At 42.8% G+C, this 22717-nt stretch overlaps 1 protein-coding gene across 1 annotated transcript in view; it reads left to right on the forward strand.

The window, feature by feature from the left end:
* The window catches only part of C8H3orf70 (chromosome 8 C3orf70 homolog), a 90641-nt gene extending 73396 nt beyond the window's left edge, over nt 1-17245 (forward strand). The window contains exon 3 of the mRNA XM_066575688.1: nt 15178-17245. Within this exon, the coding sequence (XP_066431785.1) occupies nt 15178-15746 (569 nt within the window). The 3' untranslated portion in view covers nt 15747-17245. The remainder of the gene's footprint in view (nt 1-15177) is intronic.
* The last annotated feature ends 5472 nt before the right edge of the window (nt 17246-22717 follow it).

A 22717-nucleotide genomic window follows, 5' to 3' on the forward strand; every position in this document is an offset into this window, starting at 1 on the left:
ACAAGGAGTTTGGATGGGGACGCTGCGGCTTCTGATTGGCCACAGCGGTCCCCTTACTTCCACTGGCTGCACACTCCAGAAGCTGGGGCCATGGGAGCTGTTCAGATGCATTCCGATGAGCCGAAGAGTGGCAAGTATAGGCTGCTTTTGTTTTTTTGTGTATGTTTTTTTTGGGTTTTTTTCACATTGGGCCTAGCTGCTAGAATTTTTTTTATGGTAGAGTTAAAACCTCTTAATGTAATGTATCCATTAACAACTTAAAGCACAGACATCAGATTCAGTGAACATACCCCAGTATAGTCAATGGCGCTGTTTGGCTCCATCATAAGACGGAGCCATTCGGCCAGTGAATTACCTTTTCCTGCTCCCCAAACAGAACCAGAAACCGGGACCCCAGTGTGCAGATGTGAAACCACCCTAAAGATTATACGTAACTATATTTGTGACTTTACTGTGACTACATGGAGTCATTTATCTCTTGTAGGTTTACCTGGTGTGATTTTTCTCTTTGGGTGCTGTAATAGTTGTTGGTTAATATATCTGGTATATTATGCCAATCCTTCTTCTCAGAGTATTTTTGTCGCATGTGAGTATTGCATAAAAGTAAAAAAATAGGATTCATTCATTGTCTTGGCAGATCCTTATACTACACAATAGAGGTTCTGCAGCAGCTGCACTGTGTGGCACTGTGATGCCCTACTGTACAACATTAAGACTATTCAATCATCTCAACAGTCTCTGACCTATATAATAATATTGGAGTCCTCTTATATCCTTAAACTTTACAGTAGGGGCCCTTAATCCCATTTAACATGGATATAGGATGATTATTCTGTGCATGTGTTAGATATGTATTGTGTTTTATGTTCTTCTATCCAGTGTGTATCTATAAGCTATGCACCATTTATAGCACCATGGTACCACAAGCTAAGTCTCTATTATCTGGGGTACATCCAGCGCCGCTCTGCTTGTCACCTGCATTATGCAGCCTACATTGCACTCCACTCTTCACTATTTTTAAAGAATAAAAGCTAAATCGGTAAAAAAAAAAAAAATCAACAAAAAAAACCTGTGCTTTTTTTAAAGTGATCCCTTCTGAGGTGCCATGGGAACAGAGCATTTGTCCCGAAATTGCCTGGAAAATAAATGTAGTGGGAGAAAGCTGCTTGTTTATTTGTCATCAAGAGCCATTTCAGCGACTTGATTAAACCTGCGGGGAAGTATTTGTGGGGGGTGGCGAGTGTATATGTCTATAAGCACCTCATAGTCTATATGTTAATATATAGTCTGATGGAGATATTCCATAATGATCTCACAATGAGCTGCACGACGCTGTGGCACTGGAAGCGTTACAGTTCTACTTGCTGGCATTTCAAGGGTCCTCAAACTAGGAAGTTAATCACTTCCTGAGATCCGCAGACACGAGCAAACTACTACCCCCCACCAGGGTGATTAGTACTAGGAGCTACTGAAGCTAGGGCAAATGGTATTTATTACATGGGACGACTGTCAGGCTTAAGCGCCCAACAGCCATCCCAGCCATTTATCGCCACTGTGCTTTTACTCGAGCGATTCTCACTCACTGAATGAAGGCGAAGCGCAACAGAGATCTCTTCCTACCGCTCGCCTCCATTCTGCGTAAACCGTTCTGAGCTCTTGTGCAGATGGTGATTCTCCAACCTGAAAATGTGTCCTGCCCAGCGTCGTTGCATCTTTAATATTGCCGATTTCCGACAACAGTAATGGAAGCACTTGAGTCCTATATGGTAGAGATAGATGACCCATGACTTGGAGCCATACTAAAGGGTTGATACGACCGCTCTATACACATTGGTCTTCGTGCCTTTCTTCAGGTGTTTGTTGCAACCATACTTTTTTGTATAGTCTGTCGAATGCGCTGCTTGACTTTGCCAGTCTGTTTTCAATCTCTTTATCAATCTTGACATCGGAGGAGATGATACACCCCGTGTGGCTGAACTGTTGGATAGGGCTGTGGAAGATGTGGAGTCGGAATCCGAGTCCCATTTTGGAGTCGGTAGAAATGTACCAACTCAGACTTATAGAACGATTTATGCAGAATTTGTTGCAAAGTTATTTTCATAGGAATTAAGGAAGGTTTGAAATGTCCTATAAATATACGTTCTATTCATCGAACCCCCTACTTATCAAAAGCATTGATAACTAGTATGTGGAAACGGCAATAGAAAAAGCCTGATGTAGCCATATTAATACAGTAGATTTATCACTTGAGAAGACATGAGTCCTATATGAAGGAGTTGGAGTCTGAGGTTTGGCTTACATACTCCACAGTGCTGGTATACAGCCTTCCGTTCTGACCCGCCAGTGGTGATACAGGGAGGACGGTCGCCTTCCTGAGGTGTGGGTTGATAGAGAACGTCAGTTTTCTTCAAAGGAATCTCCAGCCCAAATAAGCTGGTGGCTTCTGAAAAATAGACTGTTGTACGTTACAGCGCTGTCTCCAATTGGGAAACGTGCAGCGGTTTCAGCAAAAAGTAGCTCTCGGATGAGTTGTTCCATTGTTTTACTATGGGCCTTTAGTCTCCTCAGGTTACTTAGTGCAGTATCGAAAGTTAAGACCATTCTGGTCATCCAGATTTGCTGTGGCTCTCTGAAGCATCCTACTGAAGAAGCTCATGAAGAGGGTTGATCTAAGAACACAGCATTGTGTATTGGAGAGGGCCGTGAGAGTTCATTGTTGTTACTGACTTGGCCATGCTGGTCTTGTAGTTGGATGATCATATTTAGGAATTTTGAAGGGCATCCCAGTTGTGCCTCTCCTACTAACAGTATTAAATGCTTTAGTGAGGTCGACAAAAGTCACGTACAGTCCTTATGTTTTGTTCCCTACATTTCTCTTGAAGATGTCAGAGAACAAATACCATGTTAGCGGTACTCCTGTTGGCTCAAAACAAAATTACGGGAACACTTAAGCATTACAGTATAACCCCAAGATATTTAACGTCAGGGATATAAGCCTGTCCAGTTAGGAGGCATAAGGGTGGTTTCACATCTGCGTTGGGGATTCCACTTTCCTGCTCCGTTAGGGGAGCAGGAAAGGGGAATCACCACAACCAAATGATTCTGTCTCTGGACGGAACCGAACAGCCCCGGGCAGACCCCATTGACTATAATGGGGTCCACTCGCTTTCCGCCTAGCTGGCTGGCTTTTGGATGGAAGAAAAAACTCTGCATGCGGCACATTTTCTTCCGGTATCCTAAGCCGTGACGGATACGTGTTTTCACATGTTGCAGGATACGGAGCATTGATTCATTGAGAAGGATTAGAATTACTAGCTACAAGTTCGGTCTTATGGCAAGAAACAAAGTTTCCTCTTGTATTCCCAGCCTTGTTCCTTTCACATACAGTTGTCTTGTGTATAGCAGTGACCCAAAAACAATTATTGGATTGTCCTGCCTCTGTGTCACTCGGCTCCCATCTCCACCGAGCTGCTACGCGTGGAGTCCACAGTCTACTGTCGGGGACATCGCTCCACGGATCTTCTTTGTACCGGATTCAAGCGCACATAAAATTACAGCTTTCAGACTCCAATAGCAATTTCTCTTGAAGAGTGCGGCGTCTGACGAGACTTTTATACTCTCTCGCCTTTGTTGCTCTTTTTAAAAACATTTGAAAATCAATTTAATCTGGGTCCCCTTTATGATCCGCATTACGAGCGTTGGGATGAAAGTGTCAGTAGGATATTTATCCGTTGTTGTTGGTGATAACGTGTCTACTAACGTGCATTTGTCTGCTATTTTAATTGCATATGCACAGGATAGACTGACAAATTGATGCCGGAATAGGATTTTTATTAGAAAGTTTTATAGAAGAAGCTCGGAAAATTTAATGAACAAAGCAAAATAGCTGCCATTGTTATGGCAGCTATTCTGGAAAATGCCAAGGCTTGATCTCTGGGCAGACACCTGGTGCAACTTACCGCTGGAAATTTGCAATATAATGTACTTAACCCTCAGTGCTTCATTACAGATCCTACTGCTTTCTGGCAGTCATGGGCGTAGAACCCCGCAGAGCGTTGTTTGCCATCTGTATTCACTGTGGTGCAGGGCTGGAAAAATCCCAGGTGCCAGGGTAGTTGTATTGCTGGCACCTACTTTTTATTGGCATTCTCATTGCCAGTCTACTAAAAGAAAAAGACTGACTGGCTTGTAAGGTCAATGGTGTGGCCACCTGTTGTGAGAGCTTTTTCATTTATGGCACCTTCTGATTGCTGTTGGTTCCCACTGATAAGTAGTGTTCATAGGGACTAGAATGCGAAAATGTACCCATATTGCAGCACGAGAAGGGGAATGTTCCAGATGCAACTGAAGGAGTAGAAGGTTTAGGGCGCATTCGCACATTGCAGAAACACTGCAGTTTTTCCGCAGCGGACATGTTTACTATTAGTGTTAATGGGATTATAGCAAATCTTGTTTACATGCGGAGGGAAAAAAAACCTGCTGTGGATTTTCTACTCTAAGGCCGCCTGCACACGGGCGGAAATCCCATGGTTGAATTTCCGCCACTAAAAGCCTGCATAGGAGTGCATTACAATACGCACTCCTATGCAGACGGCCGCAGTTTGGCCGCGCGAAATATCGCGCGGCAAACAAACCGCGGCATGTCCTATTTCTGTGCGGGGCTCTGCGAGCCCCGCACAGAAACGTCACTCACCCGGCCGCCGGCTCCGGTCTGCGCATGCGCCGGCAGCCGGCACATGAAAGAGCCGGGTGCGGGCGAGTACACGCTCCTCCCTGCAGGCGCTCGGGTCGGGTCCCGCGGCGAGAATTCTCGTCGCCGGATCCGACCCGCCCGTCTGCAGGCGGCCTTAACCTGTGGTTTGCTGTGGATCTGCTGCGGAAACTCCAACAAATCCACAGCATTTCCGCAATGTAGGAACGCATTATTAAAGGGCTTTCTCATAAGGACAACCACTTATTAAAAAGGCCCCTAATGGAGACTATGGACAGGGTTGCCATTTGGTGAGTTTTTAAGTGCCCCTATGGTCAGAAATGCGTCAGACTAGAACATTAAAGGGGTATTTGCTGAGGGCCATTTTAAACGGTACGATTATGGCTCATTTAGTTGCAGGACTGTGTGAAAATGAACTAACTGTTCAGTGTAAATGTGGCCAATGGCTGAACGACGCTCAATAATCTTTTTTGCTTAGCATTCGTCGTCCAGTTTATGCAGGCATAAAAACCTGCCAATAGTTGGCCCCTGTAACCAAGTAGTCATCCATCGCTGGGATTACTGTTGGATGCTTAAAGGGGTTCTGTCATTTAAAAAAAAAAAAATCTATACTTGTTCTTCCCTGTCAGTCTACTTGCCAGATCTTCACCTCACCTATCTTCTCCTGTCTTCTGCAGTCTGGGAAGTCGCCTCACCTCCAGCTGGCTGATTCCTCTCCTTCCTGTGAGGTTACGTACATTCACAGGCAGTCTTCTTCCTGCCTGCCAATGTACATTATTTCACAGTTCACAAGCCAGCAGGGGGGGTGACGATCTACTGCAGAGATTGCTCATGCAAGCTGGCTCTGAAATAGATTAGCATTCCTTCCTAGCCAGTGAACAATGTCACCTTCACTGACCATCCCGGAAGAAGAATGTGAGGAATGCAGCCTTTATAACAAGTCGGACGGGGTGCGGTGAGGTGACCACAGATGCACTGCAGAAGACCAGCGAAGAAAAGATCTGGTAAGCAGACTGATGCGGGAGGAATAGGTGAATATTGAATTATTTTTTTTATTTTTTTTTTTATGACATAACCCCTTTTAAGGTATTTACCAAAATTGCAAGTTAACCCCAATCTCTATCAGTTGGGGTCTCATTCTGCTGATACCCTTGCCAATCTGGAGAACAGGAGGTCCCCATCTTAAGCACTGCAAGGGTATTGTCACCACCGCAGTGAGGGCACTGAATGTAGCGTGGTCGTGCAAAAGCACTAGTGTTCTATTCCCCTTTAATGGGTCCGCAGAGATAGCCGAGTGGCACACATCGTTATTTCTGTTAGCCCCATTGAAATGAATGGAGCGCTGAGCACGCATGCTCGGCCAGCATTCCATTCAAGCAAAGCAGGACACTGGAGTCCTGTTCTTGAGATTGACGGGGATCTCAGTAGCTAAACCCCCACTCATCAGCAAATTATCCTGTGGATGGGGAATAATTTTCGGTTGTGGTACAACCCCTTTAATGATCGGGATTGGCTTTCTTTTTGGGTCTATTGACCCATGTTCATCGATTCCAGGCCACAACATTCTACATACACTTCAATGGAGAGGTATCCTGTGGATGTGTCATGAATGCCTAAATAGGGGCCCTTTTACACAGAATTGCTGTTTTTCCAGTACATGTAATGGTACCATTAAAAAATGCAACTCGGCCTTCAAAAAACAGCCCATCGTAAAGCTATGTTGACAAAAAAAATAAACATTTTTTTGAAAGCTGGGAGGAATAAACAAAAATGGCTGTGACATCAAAGTATAGCCGACGGACACTTGAGCTATAACTAGGAGTGGTATGTACAATTTTATAATTTTTGCTAGAGGGCTTCATACTCTCTGTACTTTGGGGGTCAGGGGGCGGAGTCACATACAGAATGGTCCCATAGACTTCTCTCGCCAATATTTTACTGCTTCCTAACGTTTCTAGAGCTCCAGACAATTGTGTGTATGATCTGTACGTAGCAATGGTAGTTTCTATAGAGGCTGGCACTCTTGGCTTTTAGTAGTAAATTCTAATGGCCCTTGTGTTCACTGATTGCAGGTTCTATTATTGTAAACCTGATGAAGATGAACTGCTAATAAGTATTATGTACCTAAACCATGTAGAACCTATTATTCCGGTGCCCACGTGTGCCTGTCTACATATTATTTTACCATCTTCTCTTTCATGCTGCCCATTCTGTTACTTGAATACACCATCACCCCATCACCATAATAACTCCATTATTGTAACTACATTAATCCGCAAGTTCACAATGTTTATTCATGAGGATTCAATTACCCTGCCAATTGTGTTGTGTAGCTGAAGGCTTAATGTCCTGGATTGCTACTATCCCTGCATAGAGGCTACAGAATTATACACTGGGTGTCTAACATATTGGACATGCAGGGAGCCACAGCCATATGTGCCTATTGGTAACAGAATAGTCCTGTGGCTTGATATTAAGAATTAATAGACGTTTTCTGTAATAACCGTGTTAAAACTGCTGTTTATGCGTGTGTGTGTGCATATTTAGTGCTTTTGTGTGTATTAGAGATGAGCGAGTATACTCGCTAAGGACAATTGCTCGAGCGAGCATTGTCCTTAGCGAGTACCTGCCCGCTCGAGAGAAAAGGTTCGGGTGGCGGCGCGGGGGAGCGGTGAGTTGCGGTAGTCAGCAGGGGTGAGCGGGGGGGGAGCGAGAGATCTCCCCTCCGTTCCTCCCCGCTCTCCCCCGCGGCTGGCACCCGAACCTTTTCTCTCGAGCGAGTATGCTTGCTCATCACTAATGTGTATGAAGTTTTTTTACATATGTATTGCATCCGTATTCATTGTAGTTTTTTACCTGTGAAAACAAAACAAGAATACCCCAATTGATGTCACTATTTTTTTACCCACTGTCTTCTGGCAACATGCGTAAAATCGCTGGGAATACACATGCAATTGCGTATTTCCTGCGTTTTTTCATATTTCTATAGACTTTAATAGGCAATTTCGATCCGTGATTGTTCTGCTCTAAGGAGGAAGACTTGAGTTCTGATACGGCGTCAAAGAGAGGAAGACAACATGGAAGGTTTAACAATAATAATTTATTCAAATTAGTTGATAATTGAGCATAGTGATTGATAATTGCCCTTTTTTTGAAAATTATATATATATATATATATATATATATATATATATATATATATATATATATATATATATATATACACACACACACACAAATGATAAAGGTTGCAACTTGCATCAAATCACAAAGTAGAATAATAGCAAACTGCATCACTTCAGAAAGTATAAAGATTGCAAAATACATCACATCATTACTTATATATTAACATTGCAACTTGCATCGCATCACTGGAAAAGTAGCAACATCTAACTTAACAGAGAACCTTCTCCAGCAATTTACCTTGCATCACTGGAAGGTGTCATCATCTGACTTGTATATCAGCAGCCAGAGCAGCCCACTTTCAATCGGTGCCAAGACAAAGAAATTCTCCTGGAAAGTGGACTAACGAGTAGAGCGCCCCCTTACTCATCTCAATGGCTTGTGTCTTGGTTTCAGAAAGTAAAACTTTGACACAGTCATTTTTTGCTAAGATAGTATAAATTTCCTAGTCTGCATGACAGAATGACATCCGCTTCTGCTATGACGCAAAAAAAAACCTATTGTGTGCAGTCTTTATCTAAAACCTACACAGCTTATCCTCCTACCAGACACATGATAATATGACTCTTTATTGTGTGCTAATTAAAGGCTCATTTACACGCATAGATAATCTTTCAAACGACTGAAAGATTTTGTGATCTATTTGCATAAACTATAAGTGGCCATTAATACTTTAGCATCTTCATTTGCATGTAAAAGGGCCTCCAGGGGCTGTTTGCAGATCCAAGCGTGTGATTAATCACATGCCCAACTGTGCCCACAGCTGCATTGTTCTGCTTGAGGTTGATGGCAGATTACAATATTATCTGCCGACTCCCGTGAAGATAACAGCATGTGGTTTACTGAGAGATAATGTGTTTGCTTTACCTCTTAGTAAATGAACGATGGATTTTAGGTTCACCATAAAATCATCGTTCAAATGAAAAGTACACGATGCCCGCCTTTACATGTAACGATCATTGCTCAGTTTCGGTCATTTGAACGAATTTTGAGTGATAATTGTTGCTTGTAAATGGGCCTTTACTCTTAAGATATACACATCTTCATTTTATCACACAGTAATAAATACCTTAAACATGGACTTTAGCTCTCTGTTTAGGGCAGAAACATAACTCCTTAGTTCATGTATGTTTGAGAAAAGCAAAATAAGAGTCTGAATAATCACAGAATCAATATATTCCTATCAGTGATTAAGGACCAGAGTAGGAGATGCTGTGATTTTTTTATTTTCACGCCACCAATTGATACGTGAAAAAATGCAATCAATATCCCCAATGGAAATCGATAGGGTTATACTGTCTATTTAAAACCTGTAATACAGACAAAAAATACACCCTTGTGAATTAGCCTCAATATTCATATCGGAGGACAATAAGTCACCATCAACATGGCTGCTATTTGAAACTCCTATAGCAGGTTCCAGCTTTTCCACAGTCTTTAATGGCTACCTAGTTAGCAGTTCAGGGCTGTAAAAAGGTTTGGTGCTCATATTTGTGAAATCGAAATTCTAATTTTGAGAGAAGAGGGAATATTCAGTTAATAGCATCTCTAGGAAGTCCCATTAACGTATGCTTGGACCAGACACAGCAGATGGAGTGGAAGCAGATCGCTCCGACCCCCTATGTAGACACAGATGCTGGTAATTGCAAGCACAGCTCCTATAAAAATCAATGAGAGCTGCACATGAAAATACCAGCGGTGCCCACTACATCGGGGTCAGAGCTATCTGCTTCCGTTCCATACGCTATGTTGGTTGCACTGACAGTGGGCTCAGGGACACCTGATCGGCTGGGATCTTGAGCGGTGGACCCCAGCCGATCAACTATGGCTGACTTATCTTGAGCATAGGTCATCAATAGAAATTGCTCAGAAATCCCCTTTAAGCTTAAACGACTTTGTCCATGAAGAAAACAGTTTTCCTTAACCCTATTAGGATATATAGTTAGAATTCAGTGAAGGCATCTATCTCTCTAGTTGTCGAAGAAGAGAGCCACTGGAAAAAACAAGAGCCAGTTGTCCCAGCCATAGGCGAGGTGTTAAATGCCTAATCAGTGGGGGTACTGGTGCATATTGTCTCCACCAGAACAATGGGTGGAAACGTGGGATTGTCCTGGGGGAGGTATAGGCTTCGTCCACAGCTGCTGATTGGCCTCCTTTCTCCGCTGTCGTCCTTCTGGCATGTAAGCTCCCCGATGCCCTCCTTTCTCAGCTGCAAGCGATGTGCTTGTTAGGAGTGCTGTTGGCCTTCTGCCATATAAACTCCCCATGGGGGTTCTTTAGCAACTGCTAGTCCCATTGTTGCTAGGGTCACAGTCATTGTGGGCGCGCCTGGCTGCAAACTCTTCTCCTTTCCCCCGCTGTGACTATCCATGCCGGGCTCCCTGCAATGACCCCTGCTGTCACTCTTACCGCGAGCCTGCCTGCAATATCTCATGCCTTCCTCGCGCCCAAAAAGGCTGCTCCACTCTCTGTCTAGCCATCCCCCGGAGGCTGTCAGCCCTTTTCTTGACAACTGTGCTCCCTTCCCCAGCTGTCACTGGTGCCGCCAACAACAGTACTCTTACCCTCCATGGTGCCGCTCCAATCCGCGGACACAGCAGTGCTTCTCGCCCAACTCCTGAAGCCAGCTCTGTCAGTCCTGCTACTGCTGTAACCCTAAACCTAAGGCTAACCCTCCAGCCACGGCAAAGCCCCGCCCTAGCCAATCAGGAGCTTGGGGGCATTAACAGGGCAGATGCAGTCAATCACTATGTCTTCATCATACTTCTGGTGGAGACCAGATGCACCAGTACTATCAGTGGGGGCTCTAGTTGCAAAAATTAATAGATTTGTCATATCAGCGATCTTACGCTTTCTTCGTGGAATCCTTGCAATGTGGGAAAACTTGTATTATGTACATTATGACATAGCAGGAAGAATGTATGGTGTCTCTCACATGAGCGTGTTGTCATTGCGCGCCGTATACACAGCACGCAATGCCAATAGCCCATTGATTTCTATTGCGCCACTCACAATTGGTGGCACGCAGCAAGTATGTCATTGCGTACTTGTTGCGTTTTTGCACACAGTAACTTACGGCCATGTTCCCTGGTGTAATTAGAATAGTTATGCTCAGTGTTGTAAATTCCTTCTTGAAATCTACATGACTACTTACTAGGGAATTCATGGAAAGCAGACATATACTCCAGAGAAGTTTGCAGTCAGCCACTTCAGAAAAATAATTTTCAGATGTCTAGATGGTCTAGATTTTTTCAAAAATTTCAAGACTTTCTAAAAAAAAATTGCAGGCGGAGAACCTTGCCTGAAGCCTCATGCACACAGCAGAGAACTTGTGACTCCATGCTATGGACTGTTAGGCACCGTGTGCGCCACTATTAATTGCCTTTCTGCAATCTCATATTGCAGAGAGATTCTCCCCATTAAACCAGTGCTTAAAGGGGTTCTGTCAAAAAAGTGTATCCTCACCTGCATCCTGCCATGCATCCCTGTACAGTCTAACCTGTGGAAAGAAAAGGGTTAAAAAAACAAAGTAAACTTACCAAATCCCGTTGTATTTCTTCCATTTTTTAGATGTCGTGTGAGGGGTCATCTCCCAGCAGCTCCTGCGCGCTGACGCTGACCTTGCCGCACCTAACCTCTGATGTCCTCGGAGAGTCAACGGCAAGTGCGCCAAGAAGGGGGACGCATGCGCACTCGCCGTCGACTCTCCGAGGACTTCAGAGGTTAGACGCAGCCTGGCCAATCAATGGGTGATGCGTCTCCTTGCAGCACATTTAAAATGTTCTTTTCCGGTGCGATTTCTGCGCATCTCGCAACACACGGAAGTTGTGCAGGAAAATCGCCAATTGAATCATCTCATTGATAACTTTTCACAATCGCTATTAGACTCCTGTACACCCCAGTGCCATGTGCAGGGGGCTCTACCATCAGAACTCTATGTACGTGTGGCTCCAGTAGTCACTCCGTGTCCCACCATTCGGCGCTTCTAAATAGCGCTGTAATATGGCATCTGTTCGCATTTTTTAATCCTTAAATATTATAAAACATGATGGCGTACAAAGATACAGAAGAGCCCCATGCGAGTCTCTAGCCGCCCCATTATGGCCATGTACAAGTCAAGGTCTTCCGGAGCTGTAATGTTTGTGCCATGAGGTCTGCTGGTCAGACTGTATTCATGGAGGTAATGTCTTGCTCAGCAGTTGGTGCAGTGATTCTACAGAACGCCTGGGAGCCGCTCTGCGATTATGTTATTAGGTTCACAGAAAGACCTACATCTATTGAAGTCATCATTTCCTAAATTCTTTATTTTGTTCCAGGCTAAAGCAAAACAAAATCCCTGCAAAGTCAGCTGCCAATTTATTTCCACTGAAGGAATACAAATAAAACTCCGATTACTTACCGGGATCAATCCCTCCAATTATCCTTTGTACTTATCACAATTAGACTGTGGAAGAGCGAGATCTAAGCCATTTTACCCATTCGTTTCCAGGAGCACATTCAATACAGCTGCCGAATGGCTGCCAACAGTAGGGACGCTTATTGAGCTCCCATAGTATGCCAAGATTACGGGTGCAACCTAATGGTCATATACATTTTCTCCGAGATAGTAATTTGGTCTATAATTAATTTCTAAAGTCCTTCACAGCATAGACGTAACATAAATAAAATAACTGTTGTTATTCTTCTAGTAACAAGACTAAGGCTGACCAACATATAGCAACAGACAAACAATTTTTTGAGGAACCCAGTAGTCAGACCGCTATCCAGACGGCCAGAAATAGAGGGCAAATAGTGACCAATGGTATCCCCATTGGATTAATACATTAGTTACAAAAAGATAGTCAGAAGGTGAGAGATATGCTGCACCCAATATACTGATTGCCAGCAATACTTTCACCAATGGAATGAGAAGGTCTAAGGTTTACAGATTCATGGACTCAAAGATCCTAAGCAAAAGAGGGGGGGGGGGGGCTCATAAATTGTAGATAGAGTTTGCATAACTGTCAATATTCGATGAATACGTAAGTTCTCTTATATTCATAAACTCATGTATCTCATATAGGTGGCATGAAGATGCAATGAGTCTATAGGTTCATAGGCTCTGGTTCGACGCGTTTCCCTGATTTTAGGAGCAGTTCATCAGGAACCAATTTAACGTGGGTGTACCATCTGGAAAAAACAGAAAAGAGAAGGAAATAGTCTTAACAAATGGGTCTGAGAGACCATAAAGAAATAACGGACTCTGAGGTGCTCTTAGTTTAACTAGAATGACAGAGAAATAAGACAGATATGCTGGTGTGCGAGACAGTATCTAAATTAAGATTTATGATGAAAGAATTGCTTGCTCAGGCACAGGAAGACTGTCAGTGTGTAGACCTTACTACGTTGCGATGGAATGCTTGTCTAGGGTTTATGATAGTACTAAAGGATTGAAACGTTCCTGCTATCCCAGATCAATTAGTAAGTCAGTAGCATCTATGTCCATTGGCAGTGCAGGGCTAATGGATTCTTGCACTCCGCTGTAACAGTCGTCACTACTTAACTAACTCACGAGGTCTTTGCCTAAAAGAGATCTACACTAAGGTTAGCAGAACTAAAGCTATCAGCTGAGCTATGCCTCATACTAACTGGTGCAGAGAGTGAGAGGATAGTGGATTCAAGCACTTTACTGCACTAATTGCTACTTTCCGCACAAGTGTGAAAGATTGCAATCAAATAGTATCTAGATTCGGTTTCTCTGAGATTTAGATATACTGCCTATATTAAGCTAGTTGCTAAAGAGCAATGCCCTGCCTCAGAGTGTATATATATATATATATATATATATATATATATATATATATATATATATATATATATATATATATATATATATATATATATATATATATATATATATATATATATATATATATATATATATATATATATGAGTCGAAAAATAAACAAAGGTGTAGAGATAGAGCCTCCGGCCCTGATGGTGCGTCTCTGGTCCACCATCAGGGCCAGAGGCTCTATCTCTACATCCTACATTAGAGGAATTGGGCTAAGCAGCATTAGAAAGTTATGCAAACGCTATCTACAATTTATTATTAGAATAAGAATAATAAACATTATCTTATTTATGTTAAGTCTATGCTGTGAAGGGTAATGGTCATGCACACAAGCACTTCTACACTGTTCACAAATGTGCTAACACCTGTACTTCATCCAAGGTTAGCAGATAAAGCAAAGTGAAAGCATTATACTTAGAATATACCATCACTTCCTGAATAATAAATATATACAAACAATGTCTAAACACTTACTGATCCTAGGAAAGAGGGGCAGCAGTGCTAGCTAAGTGCCAAGGCTCCTTCATAATGTGGCTGGAAGTGCCACTGTGTAGAAAGCCTCAGTTCCTTAGCTTTGCAGATCCGGTGAATGCCATAATATCCTTAAAACACGAAGGGTATTCTCTAAGAGTGGTTTTGTGGTAAATTGTTGTGGAATGACCAACAGACACAACATATGTTTGTGCTGTATCAACGTTCTATATATACCTGGAGAAGGCTTTGATGCAGAGCTGAAATGCGTTGTTTTGTAATGGTCATCCTTCTAACATCTATGGATATTACTTAATTCATTGGGGTCCACAAGCAGTGCTGATCTCCATCATTGTCCTTGTATATGGAATACTTTTATATTGTTGCCATCTTTTGTTTTAAATAAAAGGTTGGTAGTGAAATCTCTTCCAAATTTAGCAGCTCTGCTCATGAAATGCGTTGGGGGCATTAGGTGATCCAATAGTTCAGAGAACATTATACTGTCAGGTTCCCTTAGAAGTAGAGAAGACTTCTGACCTTGAATAAAATTGCTCATACTATAAACATGTAGTCAATTCATTTGAAGTTTTCAACAAACTGTCTTACGAAGGGCGTGCAGCCGATAGTGGCGACATTGAGTGTATCACTCCACCGTTTGTGGTTTGGTTGGGGATTGGCCACCTGTGACAAACTTCACTGGTGCTGATCACATGACCATCTCTGTTGAACAGAGGAGAGGCGGCCGATCCCCAACCACAAACAGAGATATACTCAGCGCCGCCGCTATCAGCTGTATTCTCTTCTCGAGTCAGACACATTTCACATCTGAACCACCTTCATTTTCCTTTAATGATGCAGAGAAACTTTGAAAACACGCAGCTTTAGTTAATAAAAAAAACTATGTTCACATTTACAATGTTATGTGTTAATATTGAGGCATGCTCAACCTCAACTTACAGGCCCATTTTTGTGTTACAGGCAAATATGTATACCAACCAATGACTCCCGTGGAACAGCTTCCAAGCACAGAAATCCCAGTGGAACCACAGGAACAGACCAACACAATTCAGATTTCTGTCTCGCTGGCCGAGCAGTTTCTCAAAGTGGCTTCTTCCTTCCAGCCTCCATTCATACCGGAATCTCCACGCTACTGCACCATCTCGGACCTCTTCCTTGATAACTATCAGGTCAAATGTATCAATGGAAAGATGTGCTATGTCCAACGCCAACCACCACCACCTCCTGCTCCGTCCTGTATCAGGTCACGACCTGACAGAGAGTTCCTTGAAGAGGTATATCCCCGCAAAGACACAGAAGGACCAAAAATAGATCATTGCTCTTCACCTTCCAATTCAGAGGACTCTGGCATCAATGCAGTGGGTATTCCATACTTGGAATCATGCGATGAAGATACAGAGGAAGGAGCAGAACTTAGTTCAGAAGAAGATTGTAGTCCAGACAGTTGCTGGGGACAGGAGCCTTCTCCTTTGGTATCACCTTCCAAGACTGATCTTGAGATCATAGAAACTATAGAGACCACAGTCTGAGTTGTACAGAAGGGGATATTATGTCTAGCGGATTAAGCACATGTCGGCAGTAACCAGCTGCCTAGAGACCGAGCAATACAATCATATTGCACACATACCTACAAATATCGATAAGTCACCGAGAATGTGTATTCCGTTTCTGGGTCAGTTTCTAATGACTTGCACCCTGGATGAAATAAAGCATATGGATAGAGGCACTGAGAAGCCTTCAAATCGACATCCATGCATAAGAACGCGTTTTATATTCATTAAGGCATATTCATTGGTGGTGGTATCCAGTTATAGAAGTGAGTTATGGCTGAATCGATGAGATTTATTTGCACATTTTTGACAAAACTTTTTTTTTTTTTTTTTTTTATCATACGATCATCTACTATGGGCTTGATGACAATGGTTGGCTGTGATTAATTTATCTCACCGGGTTAAAGTAGTCACAGTATGTAACCTGCAGTACCATCTTATGTGCCGGTCACAACATGGGGCCTTTTATCTTGGGTATGCTGCAATGAATATAAAACAATCTGTATACCAGTGTTATATTATTCTGATGTCTTGTAAGGGAAGTTTCACTGTTAATAGATGATGTTTCACATTCCTCAAGTATTAATCGGATCTAGTAAGCAACTCTGTGGTCCAAAACTCAGTATTCCGATCCTGAGACTTAGAAGGAGCTGCCTTGTACATACTTGTCACTAGCCGTTCACTGGGACCATCCATAATTCACAAAGTGTTGTGCTGAAAAGTGTAAGAGGACCAATGACCTAGTGCTTTCCCTGTATACTAGACAGTAAGGATCCTGTACTTCCATGGTGTCTGTGTACACATCTAGCTAGCTTACCCACTCCTATCCAGTATTCATAGTACATAGTTGTTGTTTGGACAGAAAAACATATGACCCTTAAGCTCTATTTTTTAAAAACCCAACTAAAGCAAAAATACTCAAAAGGACCTTACACTGCCAAATATTCAGCACTCTGGAACAACTACTTAGTTTTTTTCAGTCATACCGCTATCATCGAATGGAAGCTAATAGACAGGATGAAGGATCTTAAAAAGGGGGTTTCCTGGGCAAATTCTACATATGACCTATCCTTGGGATAGGTCATCAATAGTTAATCACTGGGGACCTTCAAGTCGGGATACCCAGCAAGCAGCTGATCGTGCAGTGGGGCTGGATATTGTGATCAAAATTGAGGCAGCTTCACTCCAATTAAGGTCAATGGGAGCTAAAGCCTATTATTACATCCAATCCCAGTGTTGGAGGTGGAAGTGCCAGAAGTGTAACCGGAAGGTAGTTCTCCCATTCATTTCAATGGGAGTGAGACTTCCTGCTCTCAACCAGATAACTATGTCCGGCCGTGCTGTGCTGACAGTGGGCCGGACAATCAGTTGATCAACGAGGATCCCGAGTTGCAGGTCCCCAGTGGTTAACTATTGATGACCTTTCCAGACGATGTGTCATCAGTAGAGATGAGCGAGCCTACTTGGTAAGGCAGTTACTCGAGAAGAGCGATGCTCCAGGCAGGCTCAGGGGGTGGGGTGGTGGGAACGGAGTGGGTGGAAGAGAGAGAAAGAGATCTCTAGTCATCGGTACAATTCAGAAAACCCCTTTAATCTACAAGAAGGCAACAGTCCTCTCGTTGTAATAAGGTATCGGTAAGGCAGAGCCCATCCTTTACGTCCTCACCAACCAACGGCCCATAAAATTAAAAGAAACCAAATGTTATATTTGCTCAGACGCCTGCAACACCTAAAATATTTTTACCTTGCCGTAATATACAACAAAGCTTAGAAACCAATTTGTGGTTGGTAGCGCCAATGTGCTTCTCGTCTGGGAGGTTATTGAACCATTACGCTTTTAAATCCATATATAGACTGCTTAAATCAGCTTTTATCTGGTGCTAAAAGGAATGTAACTGGCTTTATTTCTCCTGGTTACACCGCTTTCGATAACCCACTTAAAGCTGAATTGTTTCACCTCTCAATCCTGTGTAGATAAATAGAGGTGACACTGCTCGGTACGCAGACGGCGTCTTTCACTTCTGTCTCCTTCACTCTGCAATTACTGAATGGATGAGAGCAACCGGAGTCAATTATGATGCAATTAGGTTATAGTGACCTTTAAAAGCAGCACATCTTCAAAGGGAAATAGCAAACCATAGGTGGCCAAATTGTAATTGAGTCAGGAGCGGATAGAATAAACCCTTTAGAATGAGTTGTAGGAGCTCTGGACGGCTTCATGCGTTCTTCATTTATTGCAAATTATAGTGCAGTATTCCTGCAGTGCAAGTATTAATATTTAACCATATTAGTAAGCTTAGAAAATATATTTGTTTTGCAGTGTAGGTGAAAACGCTCTGGGCTCCATTGTCCATTATTGATGGGGATTTTCTCCAGTTTCAATCCCTTCGAGCGAAGGTAGAGTTATTGCGTGCGTACAGTATGTTTGAGGGTTCTTGTTAATGTGAACCTAGCCTATTGTTATAGCTCGTATAGTATGTATTAGGGGTTCCCCGGGAGACTCTGAGAGATGTCTGTTTTATAGTAGGGATGTTGTAGTGATTCCTCAAGTGGGGAACTCTTTTTTTTTTTTCAGGAGCCCTCCAATGGATTATATACTTTTAGGCTACTTTTAGTAGTTTCCCTCCTACTGCAATGTAGTCATAGTATGGCATACTTAGAACCTAAAACGTATGAAGTATTGCTCATAAATATAGTAGGAGTTCTAGAGATTATTAGTATAGCCCCTACATCAATGGCAGGTTTATAGGGTTCAATGCAACTTGGTTGTTGCTGGTAATAAGCTTTTCGTCCCATACTAGGTCTTGGGGAAGCAGTTAGCCTAGGAAGAAATTGGAGCAAACAACTCTTAAAAACTGAATACTTTGTTTCATATAACATTAACGCTTTCAGGACCATTCATTCAAGCAAATTCGAAACAGTTTAAAACTATAGTACACGTATGTCTGGTCCCTTGGGCCTCAAAGGGTTATAGTGTGCCTATGTTTTCAACAATACACCAAGTCCTCCTTAACAATTTCTTCACAGAATAGGATTAAAAAAAACACCTTTATTGATTTAGATTAAAACCAGAGTAATTTTGGCAATTAGTGCCAAATAAAGATGCAACATTGACGAGAGGGGAGCCTAGGTATGGACTCATCCCTCGAAGATCTCTTTATAACAGGGATTCTTGCCAGAAAAAATGATGCTACACTTAGGAGAAGCCCCTTCAGCGAAAAACAATCACCCGAAATGGTGTCCTCTCTGCCACTCATTTGCTTCTGTTTGCACCCTGTAGCAAATAGCAAGCCTACCTTTCTGCCAGTAGTTCACTGTCCTGTGCTTCTTTTCCCTCACTTTCGATGCTCTGTATCTGGTCCAGTCAGTAGACAGGCAGTATCTAAATGCCCGCCCCTCTGTTGCCCCAGAGTGATTCTAGGAGTTGGTCATTCAGACACATTCTGGCTAACTGATTAGTAAATTCAAAGCAATGTGTGCACACACATGCTATAACAACAGGAGTGGTAAAGAATGTGAAAATTGTTAACACAGTGTCTATAGATCAGTCAGCCTGTAAGTGCAGGGAGCAGCCTGTGAGTACAGCCTCTCTCCTACAGCTAGGAAGGCATCCTGTCCTGGCCTGTCACCACAGAAGCTCAGTACCTAACTACAGGCAATGGATTGCAAAGGAGTAACCATATATACAAAGTAAATACATAAGCATTCATGAACTATATGAAAACGAGCCATGAACTAGCAATGGATAGAGCTGTAAAGCCATCTTAATATTACAATATATGGTAAAGTGCACAAGACAGATAAACCTCAATATGGATGTCATACATTTTCTAAAGCAGACCTGAAACCAGCACATCAATGCAAAAGTGCAATGTATGCAAATAATCTTAAGAGAGGGGTAAGACAAGCAAGTAGATCATCACAAAAGTAGACGGAGAAGAGGCATATTTTCTGGCCTGTAAACCCACAGTGGCATACTTTGAGTCTAAAACTTCTAGACTGGTTAATAAATGTAATAGCAGCCCTAGACCCGTTTAGTGTAGTCCCTACATCAGTGACTGGTTTAGAAGGTTGGATGCAGCTTGGTTGTATTTAGTATAACGTATTTAGTCGCATGCCAGGTCTTAGGAAAGCAATACAGATAACGAAGATATACTACAGTCTTTTAGGAGCAGAGAGAAAAATACCACCACTGGGTTAATATAGGTCTGAATTGGAGCTAGTAGCATGAGAGCAAACAAAGCATGGTTTATTAGAGCTCTTAATAGTATGTAGGTGGTTACTAGAGGGCAAGATACTTATTAGGAACCAGGTAGCCATCGTGCCTAGAAATTGCTACAAGATTTTTTTGGATTATTTATTATTGCCTGGTCTAAGAAAGATGTCACTTTGGCTCCTAGATTGTAATTTTGCTACATACTACACAACGGTGTGTTAGATTATCAATCAATGTCCATTCAGAAGCTCAATTTAAGGCCGCCTGCACATGGGCGGAAATCCCGCCGCGGGATTTCCGCCACTGAAAGCCTGCATAGGAGTGCATTACAATACGCACTCCTATGCAGACGGCCGCGCGAAATGTCGCGCGGCAAACAAACCGTGGCATGCCCTATTTTTGTGCGGGGCTCGCAGAGAATTCTCGCCGCCGGATCCGACCCGCCCGTCTGCAGGCGGCCTAAGTCTATGACAGTAAGAGCTTATTCACATGGACGTATGCAGTTTTGGAGCGTATGTGCGGGGGGTTTTTTATGTCCGTGTTACATCTGTGTTCTTCAAACTAAAAAAAAAACGCAAGAAGGCCCATGTGAGGCCAGTGTGGTTACAACTCACAAAAAACAGGGCGAGCCCCCCTCCTCCCTCCCCATACAAAAAACTGACTACAGATCCTAATGCGTATTCACTGAATGTTGTTTTTTTTTTGTTTTTTTTTTAAGACTTCAAAGAGCCACTCCAGTGATTTTTTTTTTCCCACTCATTCTGTGGCTAGTTGTCTAGTATATATAAGTGAGGTAGTGGTACCTTGGTTGGTTATTCATCTTCAATGTTTCTGCCCAGCTCAGATCTGCTCGGGGTTATGTTATCAGTTTCTCAACATGGAGTGTACCACAGAAACTGCCTAAAGGGGACACTGACATTCCTATCACAGTTACTGATGAAGATCACACTGTTCCTGTCACACAGTTATAATAGAGATCATCAAAGCTCATCCTCCTGACTGTAAACTGATTGTAGCATACAGATGGTAATGGCAGCGTTTCGTAGATGTTACAGGCTGTGATGCGGTGCTAATACATCACAGGATTGATGTGAAAGTAATATCAAGATGGTACCTCGTAAGCATGAGACAGGAGGCTGCACTGCATGGAAGTCACTGCAATATACAGAGGAGCCCCCCCAGAGTGTGACGGGGCAGGGATGGAAAAATGTGTTTTCACTGGAGTGGTTATTTAATGGCCAATTTTAGTCCATGAATACGGACCAAAATATTACAAACTGTGGGGTTTTTTTTTATACGGAAGATTGTCTGTAGGTGTCCTTGTCTGCAGGGGGAGGAGGATGGAAGAGCCAGGAACAGGAACCGAGCTCCCGCTCCCTTTCCGCCCCTCGCCACTATTTGCAATAGGAGGGGGTGAGATGGGGCGGAGCTAAGCCCCGTTGCTTAGCTCCACCCCTGTATCGCCCCTCCCATTGCAAATAGGGGCAGGGAAGGGGCGGGAGCTCCATTCCTGCTTCTGGCTCTTCCATCCTCCCCCCTTCCTGCAGACAAGGACACCGTATATCGGCTCGGCGTGAAAACGGAGCCGATATACGGTCGTCTAAATAAGCCCTTAGGAAAAGGCTGCCAGATCTTACAAAACAGTACTGGATCCAACAGAGTCATTATAGAGCTATGTCCACAGCCTTAGACCGGTTACACTTTTTTCGTTTCCATTGACGATGTTAATTTTTATTCCATTAAAACACAATATTTGTAACTGAAAGCCAAATAAAACGGTAAATTGAAGAGTTTGTTTTTTAGTTTCCCATTATTTCCTTCTACAGAATGTAAAGTTAGTGCCGATTTTCCATAGTTCGGAGAACTTCATGAATACCATCAGAAAAGTGACAGTACATGCTGGCAGAGACAACAAGCAGAAAGCAACATAAAAGACTATAAAGACTATATATTTTACCTTTTTAGTCTTTTTTTAATAAAGCCAGTTGCTCCTGCATTTAATCCCATCACAACGGTGAACTAACAGCCGGCCACATTCATTTAGCTAGATGTATTCTTACCAGTGAGACAGCCCCATCCTCCTAATGCAATATCTCAATGAAAGTTCTGGTCCATGTAAATCCAGGTACTTTGTTATTTTCTAGAGCAGACGCCTTTCTTGCCTTTGTGTCTTCTAATCGCCGGTTGCAGCTGGTAACACTTTCTGCAACAAGTTTTCCCCGTGGACTGCCTTAAGCCGGTTAGAGAAATACTTTCCTGTATACTTTGAAAGTCAGTGCAGCAGGTTTATCTCAGCGGGCTCCTAGAAATAATTATGCCAGCGTGGACTTATTTTCCATAGCGTCTTTTTTTTTTTTTTTACCAACTGAAGGTTAAACCTTGCTGTGTTTTCCGTCTCTGAAAAGCTCAGTGTGGGAGCTGCAGATATAAGGAATGATTCTTGCATGCAGCATAGTATGTCTTGACAATTGTTTTAACCCATGCACTGTTCTATCTATGGATTTAGGGAGCAAATTCCAGAATGTATTTCTACCCGTTGTAATTGGTGTTGGAATTATAGCAGTAGTGCCCTCAGAGTAACATATTTTGGCCACTTGGTTCCTCCATGAGTCTAAAACATGGAACCCTGTAACACCACATATGTGAGAAGTCCATCATATCTATGCCCTCCTATGAACTAAAGTTTATATAACAGAAGCACTGCCAGTTTATGCCAACAGAAATGCCAGTCCAT

This window comes from Eleutherodactylus coqui, chromosome 8 (assembly GCF_035609145.1).
Source record: "Eleutherodactylus coqui strain aEleCoq1 chromosome 8, aEleCoq1.hap1, whole genome shotgun sequence".
NCBI classification, from domain to species: Eukaryota; Metazoa; Chordata; class Amphibia; order Anura; family Eleutherodactylidae; genus Eleutherodactylus; species Eleutherodactylus coqui.